We start from the raw sequence: 12,063 nt of genomic DNA, 5'->3' as shown, positions 1-12,063 counted from the left end.
ATTTCAAATTATTGATACTATGGCCTCGTTCACTTCGTGAATTTGAGTTTTCAATTCGAGTTGAGATGTGACATTTTTTAAAAATTTTACACTGTAACAGAAATTATTAGATGTAACATTTTCTGAGAGCTTTTTACTGTAAAAATCTAAAACTAAAAATTCGAATCGATGAAATGAACGATGCCTATAATTTCCTAGCGTTATTTCCACTACATGATACCTTTTCGTTATCACAAATTTAGATTACTAATCAATCTCCCACATGATAAGTTGTCATTCAACATTTAGTCTCCATTTGTTTTATAAGTTTGAATTAATATTTAAATCTTTTTATTACACTAGTTTTTTTTTCTTTTACAAAATTTAAATTTTTGTTAAATTTATAAACCAAACAGACCATTAGTGATGAAAGTTTATTATATTTTTTGGAAAGGCATTCTCAACTATACTATAAACATAAGCATTTGTCATTTACATTACACACATATGTTTGTGTGTGTATATATTTGCTTATTACCTAAATATTATTGTGTTTTCTATTAATTATTTCCAGAGTCTTGGAGTGACATTCTTAATGGAGGATTTGCTTTTTAAATATGTGTCAAGTTAATTAGGATGTGCTAATTAATTAAAGCGGATCGATGTTATAAGTTGACCTTCACTTCCGTTTATTAAAATAGATACGACCAATATATATATATCCAAATAAAATTCACACCAGCAGTGTTAATTTTAAAAATCCATCTACACCATTGAGTTTGTAGGATTCTCCTACAAAGTGGATTATTTATAATCATAATATTATTCACAAGGGGGAATACACCAAGTTTTTACCCATCAATTGAGTTTATAACATATGCCGGTACTTTTTTTTTTTCTTTTTTTTTTTGTTTCATAAAACGACATATGCCTAAAATTATAAACAACTTAATTGAATGTCCAAAAATTCTACTATAGACAGCACAAGACGGGGTAGGTAACGGTTTTTTTTTGGGATGTCCAAAAATTCTACTATAGACAGCACAAGACGGGGTAGGTAACGGTTCTTTTTTTGGGGGGGGCTAAATACGGGGTAGGCAACGTTGATCATAGAATGAACACTTCGACAAGAAAAGACCCTTCTTTTGAATCCTTGAATTTATGCGTAAATTATCTTTTGACTTTTGTTTTATTTGTTTCATTCCCTGAAGCCCCACTGTATGATTAATAAAAAAATAATAAAAATAATTGACACATGTAGGTGGACTTACCGCGGAAAAACATATAGGTGGGCCCTCAACACCACTCAAGAAAAGCAGAAAATCATACACATAAATAAACAAACAAATCATAGTGGTCAAGACAAATAAGCTCATGATATTGTTTCTTCTCTTTCCGCACATTTTGGCTATATAAGTCAGACCCTTCATTGATATGTGCCATCATTTTGTTGAGAGCACGTGTGTAATGATAGAGAAGGCTATTTGATTACATTATAGGTAGTCATGGTAAAGAAGCCCAGAAATGATAATTCCAAATCATGGTCTATCATCATCAAAATATTCGTTCTCCAAATTCTAACACTACTATTGCTCCAATAAAAATAAAAATAAAAATAAAAATGCTCTTTTTTAATTGGTACTACTTTGCACCTATAATTTAAGTGTCGCACATATATAGTGCTCTCTAGAATTAATGGTACAATGTAGTAGTTGTATTGATAATGTAGAAGCATCTCCGACACAATGTTAAATTAGTGTGTCAACATAATATTATATTATTTGTGTAGCAAAACAAATATAGTATAATTTTTAATGTTAAATTTAACATATATTCTATTTAGTGTCAAAATTTATCATCAAGTATAGTACATTCGGTTGGTGTAATGAGTTTTTCATTTAATCATCACAACATTATCATTTTTAAACTATATGAAGTGTTATTAGCATTATCAGTCTATGAAGTATGCATTCTCTCAGTTTGGTCTCTAGAGTTTAATCTTTTGTTGATTAATCCCTAAATTTTTGAGTTTTTTCAGGTTCTTCATGACATCCCTATCATATACTAGCTAAAAATTTTAAAGAAATCGTTACATTAATTACAAAATATTCCAATTCTCAGTGTTTTTTTTTTTTTTAAATAGAAGACATTTTGCATATATTGTATCTATTTTTGTAACCTTTCATGCTATCGAGTAATTGAAACGTGATTATTTATATTATATTTCATAAATCCTTCACTATTTTCAATGTTAGGAATCAAAATTGCCAAAAAAATAAAAAATTCAATAAGTATAATATGATAAAATTAAAAGTTCTAGGAGAGAATGACTATATATAGTGCAGTGACTAACAAAACTAATAATAACCTTTATTGTAAATTAAAAAGTTTATTTTTATAAATATCATTGCCTAATAATTATGATAAAAATAGATATAACATTTGAGATAGTATAATCTTAGGATTGCAATAGAATAGCCTATGATCAAATGTGTTATTCGCATTTTTTTTTTGGTATTAAATATAATATTTATACTGTCATTTACATTAAAGATGGTATAATATAGGTTAATCATATGGAACTCAATATATGGATTAGACGAAATTGTTTTTGTTATTATTATTATAATTACACTTTGTGTATGTACATTATGTAGAACTAATACTGACATATTATCTAAAATATATATGTTAGAGAAGGACATTAGCTTTAGAGACAACTTTAAGATGCCAATGGCAGAAGAAGAGAATCCGAAGATGGCAGCAGAAAGTCAAGAAATGCCAAATGCCCTTGTCATGCTCAGGCTTATACTCATTGTGGTTGGACGAAAGCTCTCACGCAACCCAAATACATACTCAAGCGTCTTAGGCCTACTTTGGTCTTTAATCTCATTCAAGTAAGCTATATTGGTATATATATATATATATATATAGGTATGATTTTAATGATTACTCTAATATTTATACATTGGTTGGTATTAATGTTGTTTTAACCGTAAGACATTGATCTAATATTATAATAAATTAAGTAGTTGACTAAAAAAAATTATGACAACTAATAAAATTAGATTTTTATCATGGCACATCATTAAATTTTTATATTTAATAAATAACTACTATGAAAACATAGCTATTAAAAACTCGTACATATATATAATTACTACATAGCAATAACCAGCATTAGGTATATATTATGCAAAGACATTAGATTGCTATTCATCATGATGCATTAATCTTTTTCTACTTTTGCAGATGGAACGTTGGGATGCCTAGTTTGGTCAAGTACTCTATAAAAATCATTTCAGATGCGGGTCTTGGGATGGCCATGTTTAGTTTAGGTATAATTTCTCTAATTAATCAAGTCATTTCAAGTATATTGTTCCGCTTTTTGCCAATTTTTAGCATATATTAATATACCTCTTTCAAAACATAAAGCCATCATAATCATGAATGATAGTGTATGTTGGAGTGTTCTGAGATTTCTTGATGTTAATTAGTCTCTTTAGTTATTCATAAAAAAGAAAAAGAAAAAGAAAAGAAAAGACAATAATAATGCATTTCCAGTGATCAACAATAACATGGCCTTAATAATTAAATACATGTTGGTCTATGTCAAAGAAAGAATATGGTTCTTTTTATTATTTTTACGACGTGACAAATAATAAATCAGAAAATATTAGCCACCATATAAATTAGGTGTTTGATATATAATTAAATCATGCAGGGCTTTTCATGGCTCTTCAGCCTCGGATTATTTCCTGTGGCGCCCAAAGAGCAACAATGGGGATGGTGATCCGCTTCCTTTGTGGGCCCATAATTATGTCGGCTGCATCGATCCTTGTTGGACTGAGAGGTGTAAAACTACATGCCGCCATCGTGCAGGTACTTTGATGCGTATTTATACATGCATACATACGTGTAATACACATGGCACATATACAGACATATATACACACACACACACACACACATATATATATATAGAAACACACGTATGTACAAATAGTACCAAAAAAAAAATTATGGATACACACACCTATATATGTACTGTGCATGCATACGTATGCATACGTGAAGGAGTATAAGTGCATCACTTTGACTCCAAACCTATTTTTTGACAGATTACTCCATAAGCTTTGATTTTTTTTTCCTTTGATAATTTCGGTGTTTGATATACTAAAATGATTAATGATGTAATTTTCAAATTTCACACAAATAATCAGATTGCAATCATATAGCTTAAATTTTTACTGAAATAGTTATATTTGAAGTAAAATATTATAGTTTTCAAGTCTTTTTAACAACAGTGAAGTGAGTAAGAATATACTTACAAAAAAAGAAAAAGAAAAAAGAAAGAAAGAAAGAAAGTAACCAAAGTAATACAATGCTCATGCCAATTATCCACACATGAATGTATACGTATTTTACAAAGGACAAGTCGTCTACTTCATGGTCGTGCGTATTTTTTTGGTTATGCACATATAGAAACATGCATATATTTATGCATAGATAGATGCCTATTTCTACATTTGTGTGTACGTAGAAATGTGGCAAGTGTGTGTGTGTGTGTACTCATTGCAAAGTGTAACATATAGTGCGTATTTTATTTGTTTATAATTATTTTTCTTCTTGAAAACATTCTTTCTCAGTATATAAGATTTGAAATTATAATTAATGTAGCATGTTTATTTGATCATCAGGCAGCTCTTCCTCAAGGAATTGTACCATTTGTTTTTGCAAGGGAATACGGCTTACATCCTGACATATTAAGCACAGGGTAAGCTTGAAATTAATTTTATGCCTTTGATTGATTTTAATATTTGGCACAGCCCTCGGTCACATGCATGATCAAGGGTGTTTTTGTTATTTTGAAAAGATCCGGGCGTGTCAGTGTAAAAAGCACCCCTTTTTTAATAGAGTTAATAGCTCTATTAGTTCCTAACTTTGAGCAGTGTGACATTCATGGATTAAAATGTCACAATGCTTAAAGTTTAAGAACTAACAGAGCTATTAACAATTTTTAATAAATACTCATAACATGATTTTTATTAATTATCGTGGTAAGTTTTGAAATAGAAAAGTGTACCGAACAATACTAGATAATATTTGATATTATGTTTAGGGATGAAAAATTTTATAATATTTGGGTGGTGTTATGTTAGAATTAAATGGAAAACTTTGAAATCGTAAGAAATTTTTTTTTGTGTTTTTCAATGATAAAAAACTTTTATGGCATGCTTACTCACGTATAATCAGAATGAGCGTGAATTGGAATGGACATGATTCGGAATTAGTAGGATTCGAAGTGAGAAATCGGAGTTAGAATAAATTATTTACTTGTTTATAGGATTTGAAATCAGAATCACTCTAAATTTTATTTATGCGTTTATTTACACCTAGTATCAGATTGAATTGTTGTAAAAGTACTAACATAACCTTTAAGTAAATTTTGTATTTTTAATTTAAAAATAAACTATGTACTTATTAAATTAATAGTAATCATTAATTAACATATTTATTATAATAACAGGGTAATAAAATAACAAATATAAATTTTGCATAAATGTTTGAAATGCAAAAATAAATGGTCAAAATTTGAATAAAATTATTAAAAATAAAAATGACACGTTAAAAATTAAAATATATAATTACTTTTAATAAAAAATAAAGACATTTTATTATATTAAAGTTAATAACAATTAAGCTAGCTAATATTATAATGTTAAGGTAAATAAGATAATAAATATAGGTTGTAACTATTTTTTTTGTATTTTATTTCTAATTTTATATTTATAAATTAATTAGGGTTAAGATAATAATTTAATATTATTATCAGGATTGGGAGTCCCAATATGGAGGAGGCATGATATTGCCGATCACCTTTCTCAATTCCAAATTTGAGTGAGACCCACCAATCTCACTTGCATTATAGGATAAAAAAGTAAGTAATTATAGGATTGACTTCCATTCTCTATTCTAATTCTCCAATCTTAGTAAATAAACACGCCATTAAGGCTAAGCCTAAGTCTAAGCCGACAAAAACCAAATCGTCCAAATTAGTAATAAGTGGTTTAGTTCAATTTGAGTCATCTCTAAAATATCAAACAGCCCTAACTATCCTGAAAATTTTTTTATTTTTATTTTTTATTAAAAACTAACAAAACTGACCACGAAAATTCCTATAATTAATCAACAGTTCTCTACAGAATTATAAGAACTATTATAGAAAGCAATTTTCCCGACTCTAGTAGTTATCCCTGCCCGAATGGACATTGTCGGGCCACGCTGAGTTAGGCCCATATGATCGACCCTGATGTTGGTCTCGACTTAACTCTAGTTGTGATATTGGTATGTCTGTCCTACCCCTTCAATAACCTTGGTATGTCTGTCCTACCCCTACACACACGACACGGGCAGGCCGTGTCGTGTCGGCCCGATAAAGGCCCGTATAACTAAACAGGTTAAGCGTGTTAAATAGACTTATACGAATTTAACTCATTTATTTTCATGCTATTCGTGTCAACTTGTTAATGACTTAATTAATAATTGTGCAGTCCAAATTCATTTATCTCGTATCATTCATTGTGTCGTGTTTGAAATTACCGGTCCTAACATTTGTGATTTTACCATATTGTCAACCAACCATAGTTTTTGCTCTTTAAAAAAAAATACGTAATAAAGAATCAAAATTAACCAAAAAAAAAAGAATAAAATAATTTGATATGTTCATGGTTTTTGTTTAATATGATTAAATAAATAGAATCTAACGATTTCGATTTACTGTTACACCCAAATAGTAATGTAATGAATTCCACCAAAATTAATCACCCAGAATTAACATCACTTTCATCATTATTTTGTGGGAAGTGGTACCATATGAACAACATAATAGTTCATTTTTGCACCTACCCTAGAGCTATAGCAGACCAGTTATATATAATTGCGTCAGAGCAAACAAGGAAGCGTTTTCTTCTACAGTGTTTGAAAAGTAAATTAAACTTTTCACGTTCCCCACCAATAACTGAGTTTATACTGTAGGAGAAAACAGTAAGCCACTCATGATTCTTTATTTATTTATTTAATTTTTTGGGACAGAGAATGTCATGCTTCAAAAGTCGAATGTGAAAACTCATTTTCCCTTTACAAGTGTTCCTTTTCGTTCAACATTGTTCTTTTCAGTCAGTTTCCAACACATGATTCTACAACGAGCACCACTGCTCATTTCTCATGAGAATAAAACCCTACTATTTATATAAAATGAATTTCATTAAATAGGTAGGTAAGATTGAGACGTTTGGTTCATGGATTAAAATTATGTGACTAGAATCATTTTCGATTTACATGTATTTTTTGTAAGAAAAAATACTGTAACGAACCATGAACCATGATTTAAATCATGGTTTGAAACCTCCAACCAAATATTCCCTCAATCTAAGCAGACCCACCGTTTTATAAGTGATGAGATTTTATCCCCATAAGAATAAATGTCATTTTTCTTCTACGACAACCGGAGACTAACATACTTGATCTTGTTTTGCAGGGTTATCTTTGGCATGTTAGTCTCTTTACCCGTGACGCTCCTCTATTATATATTTCTAGGCCTATGAAGAAATCACAAGGGATATATATATATATATATATATATATATATATATAGAAGCTGCTACCTAGATCGAAGTTCTCAATGGAAAAGTTAATTTCCCCCTCATATGATATAAATTTTTTCCACGCCGTACTTCCTCATCGGCTGACTGGACCCGTGTTATATATGTCTAATTTATATTAATCTAGACAAAGTATGGCATTTTAATAGCTATAGATCAACGGTACGGGAAAATTAAAAATTAGAAGGCGACATTCATTTAACATGTTGTTCTCCTAACTAGCTAGTACATATAATAGATTAGTGGTGGCCGAAAGAAAATAGAGAGTATGATGGGTTATGATTAAGGTAGGGCAAGGGAACTCAATTTTCTTGTTGAGGGTGGGTAAAGCTGTCGTTAGTCGGCCAAAGCATTTTTGGCTTGGGAAAAAAAGGAAAAGATATCAGGCAAAGTCATGCCCTTTTTACTGTCGATATTTTATTATTTTTTTTTTTTTTAAGATTTTTTCTCGTAAATCTCCTTATCGGTACTATTAATTTTTAATTGTTTAATCAAATCAAATCACATTAAATTAAATCAGTATGCACACAATTTCTAATGTAAATCTAGCTGAAAAATAAAAATACCGATAGTTTATTTTTTTCAACCCTATCATAAAATCTCTCTTTTTATTTTTTTTTTTTTTAACTCTTTAAGCAATCATCCACAAAAGTTCTCTTTACTTTTTCGTTGAGTCAAAAGAAGCCTGGCTTAAATCTTAAGCTTTGTGCACGAAAAAAAGCATGATTGTGTTTCTATTGTTGCCAATATTCCCAAGAAGTAAAAAGGAATTAGCATTTTATATATAACACGGCAAAAGTCACCGAAATACCTTGTTGTTACAAAAATGAAGATAAAAGAGAAGATGAATGGAAAGACAAACTATGTATAGGCTGCTTTATTACAATTATTGATAAGAAAATATAAGGAAGCGGAGAAGACAAACTTGTCAATAGATTTAGGAAAAGGAAGAGAATTCAGCAATTACGAATCATCTCTATCTATATAAATACAAATTATAATTAGAGAACCGGTTTACTTAAATTATTGAATAATATTAATCAAAAAAATTCATATTGAAGCTGGCCTCATTTATGAATGGATAACACGGCAACGTGCCATATTTGTGCCAGCCAATATGTTAAATTTTTTTATACTTTTTTTGTGCCAGCCAATATGTTAAATTTTTTAATACTTTTTGAAGATCCATATTTGTGCCAGCCAATATGTTAATTTTTATTTTTTTATTTTTTATTCTTGTTGAACATTCCCAACTGATTGATTGAATTTTTTATTCTTTTTGAAGATAGTCAACTTCCATATTTAATGATATCCAACGCACGCGGGATTCTAATCACAAACAATCAACTTCCCAAATAACATTGACTTCTTTTATTAATTAATATATTTTATATCGTAAATCAATTTTCCACTGGCCGGCACATGATTTGCACTTTCTATCCAAGGGAGGATGCTCTTTCAAACTCCATGTTCTCAGCTGGCGAAGTCCCTTTGTTTGAACAACAAAGGGAGTTCGAGGAGCACTTGATGATCAAAGAAGAGAGGCAGATTAAAATATGGTGTAGAAAAATCCAAATCGAATTCATTTAAAACAAATTATCAAAATTGAATTTTAAAGATTATTTTTTTTCAATTTATATCCTTCTCATTTAATATGTATATATATATTATCTAATCATTTGGACTCTGAGATTACATATTGCACCTAGACCTAATCCACCCAATTTAAAAGGTGTTACAAAAGATAAAATCCATAATATATAACATAATTCAAGAATTTGAGGTATTAAATAGCATATTTATTTTAATTATTAAGTAAATAGCAGAATCTTAAAAAAAGAAAGAAAAAAAAATTATTGTTTTGCTCATTTTAACCTTACTTTTAATTACAACCAATATCAATTCTGAAACCTTAAAAAACTCCCAATCCTCTCTCTCCCTCTTTCTCTTTCTATCTTTCTCTCCTCTTCCTCTTTTTCTATGCCCTCCTCTCACTCTCTATGTATCTCTGTTCTGCAAACAAGGTCGCGATTAGAGAACACAAACCACCATGACAAAAACTAACAGAAAGAAATTAAAGATCGTATTATTGGTATTTTGTTGTCTATTAAAATACCAAATTTTAAAGTTTTCTGACATTTATTAAAGCCATTACTAAATTAAATTAAATCTTCAACCTTATGCCTCACTTTATTGATCACCCTAACATAATCAAATATGTTGATTCCCTAAAGAGAATACTTTGGCGAAAGATTTAAGCAATCAATTACTGTGACAGCTTGAAGGGATATTATTAACTCTATCTTACGTATGCCACAAATAAATTCTAAGTTGTTGTATTGATTAATCACTATACAAAGATCTACATTTTCAAATTATAGAGGCTATTGAACTATTTGGTAAGTTTGCACTTTGAAGTGCTTATTGAATGTAAAATCTAAGCATGCATATGATTTTAATAGTAATCATAGGATTGAGAACATTAATGTACTTATGGCACGTAAATTTCGATTGAGATAATCAATATATTAAATCTTATTTATGATCTGTTAAACTCCACTCAGTATTAGCGAATTACAATTGATTACTCAAATCATTTAGCTTGTACAATTTTTATAAATAAATTGTCCCCATTTTATTTATTGTTGTGAACATGCTTTTGATTATGAAAATGAAACCTTGTAAACTAATACAACATTATCAAGGGTTTAATATATTCAAAAAATAAATAAATAAATACGTAATGAAAAAAAAAACATGACTTTATTAAATTTCAAATCGAAAATGTAATACAAAAATTGCATTAAAATATCACAATTCTAAGAATCTCTTTGAATGATCGTTCAAAGAGACAGGGAGCCTCAAGCATGAGATCACCGGTTTCTATTGATAACAACAACAATAATAACGAGATTATTATTATTATTATTATTGCTGTTGTTGTTGTTGTTGTTGTTATTGTTGCAATACATGCATGAAATATAAATACAGTTGTGCGTATAATTAAATCTTGAAAACCTATTTGAATCTGAAAAGAGATTCTTTAAATTTCTCTTGAACGAGCTTCTCCATGCATTCAATCATGGAAGGTGTTAGATGGTTGTTGCGATCACCCACCTCTCCTTTTCTGAAAAAGGCGCTATTTGGTATCCCTGAAAAATTTGTCCCACAAGTGTTTGGGTTCAAATTTTTCATTTTCCCAAAACTGCATAATTCAATTATCTCCATTATAACCCCTCGCTTCTCTTCCTCTTCAGAAAAAGGGAAGCCCAAGAACTCTGCTAGCCGTTTCACGTGAAACACACAGTCTTCTTTCAGATCTTCGTACCTCAAAAACAAGACTTTATGAGGACTCTCTAAGCTTGCGTTCCAAAACCCTAACACATGGTCAAAATACGGGCCATGGTCATGGATCCCACGGCAAAACATGTCGAAACACTCTCCTAAATTGTGCGGCGGCGATGGCGCCGTCGTGTTTTTCGATCGAAACTTGGGAACAAAGTGCCAAAGAGAAACAAATAGGTCCATTGGGTTCCTACAAATGTAGACAATCTTGCAAGCACTAGAACTACTCTTAATACAAGGTGGAAGCAATTCATAAGCAAAGTGGGTGTGAAAGAGCCTTGGAAAATTTGGAATCATGTCCTCAAAGTTTGGAGATTCGGATTCCATGTATTTGAGTTCCAAGTGTGTTACAATGTCGTGTGGATTAGCCGCAAGCAAAGGAGAATTATTTGTGTGCGTTTTAAAACGCGTGCGGTTGACAATAGAGAAGGCAAGAGCCATCAACCAAGTGGTGCCTGACTTAAGAGAAGAAGCCAATATGAGATCCGTGTCACGTGCAACAAAGTGTTTCTGAAAGGAAACAACTGACTTAAGCAAGAATTCTGGAATCCAAAATCCTTCATAAAGAAAGAGATTTTCACCAGTACTCATCAAGCCTTTCATCTTGGGCAGATCTCGAAGCTTTTCTTCTTCTTCAAACTCACCGTGATTTTCTCTTGTTAGTTCTTCGTGATGATCCAGCTCGGTGATGTCCGATTGTTCCATTATTAATAATTCTGCAAATGAACCAATTAGAGAAAATTAGATTCAAGATGTAATATTGTTACTCTTCTCTTTTCTAATTTCTCTCTTGCCTTTTCTTATGTATGTCCTAATACTTTTCCTGGGCTGAGTTATCTTATATACTCTTTTTTGAGGGGTATATACTATATAATACTTTTTCCTAAGAAAGATATATTTAGGAGACGTTTGGTTCATGGATTAAAATCATGTTATTAAAACCATTTTGATTTACGTGTATTTTTTATGAGAAAAAATACTGTAACAAATTATGAATCATGATTCAAATCATGATTTAAATCCTCAAACTAAACATCCCCTTAATGATCTAGCCGATAAGTTGTTACAATTTTCT

At 30.2% G+C, this 12,063-nt stretch overlaps 2 protein-coding genes across 3 annotated transcripts; one reads left to right on the top strand and one right to left on the bottom strand.

Annotated features, from left to right (window-relative positions):
• The first annotated feature begins 2,692 nt into the window (after positions 1–2,692).
• LOC21385310 (auxin efflux carrier component 6) lies at positions 2,693–7,596 on the top strand. Of its 2 annotated transcripts, none has more exons than XM_024169233.1 (5): positions 2,693–2,876; positions 3,232–3,317; positions 3,704–3,861; positions 4,680–4,756; positions 7,520–7,596. In XM_024169233.1, the coding sequence occupies exons 1-5, from the start codon at positions 2,707–2,709 to the stop codon at positions 7,584–7,586; spliced, it is 558 nt and encodes a 185-aa protein (XP_024025001.1). In that variant the 5' UTR covers positions 2,693–2,706; the 3' UTR covers positions 7,587–7,596. The 2 variants fall into 2 exon arrangements, with proteins under 2 accessions (XP_024025001.1, XP_024025003.1); XM_024169235.1 differs by lacking the exon at positions 7,520–7,596 and adding an exon at positions 5,816–5,876.
• Positions 7,597–10,661: 3,065 nt separating this feature from the next.
• On the bottom strand, positions 10,662–11,693 carry LOC21385309 (cytosolic sulfotransferase 13). Its single transcript, XM_010103623.1, has one exon. The coding sequence runs from the start codon at positions 11,691–11,693 to the stop codon at positions 10,662–10,664; it is 1,032 nt and encodes a 343-aa protein (XP_010101925.1).
• Positions 11,694–12,063: the final 370 nt, after the last annotated feature.

Source organism: Morus notabilis, unplaced genomic scaffold, assembly GCF_000414095.1.
Source record: "Morus notabilis unplaced genomic scaffold, ASM41409v2 Scaffold1501, whole genome shotgun sequence".
NCBI classification, from domain to species: domain Eukaryota; kingdom Viridiplantae; phylum Streptophyta; class Magnoliopsida; order Rosales; family Moraceae; genus Morus; species Morus notabilis.
This window is presented reverse-complemented; position numbering and strand designations above follow the sequence as displayed.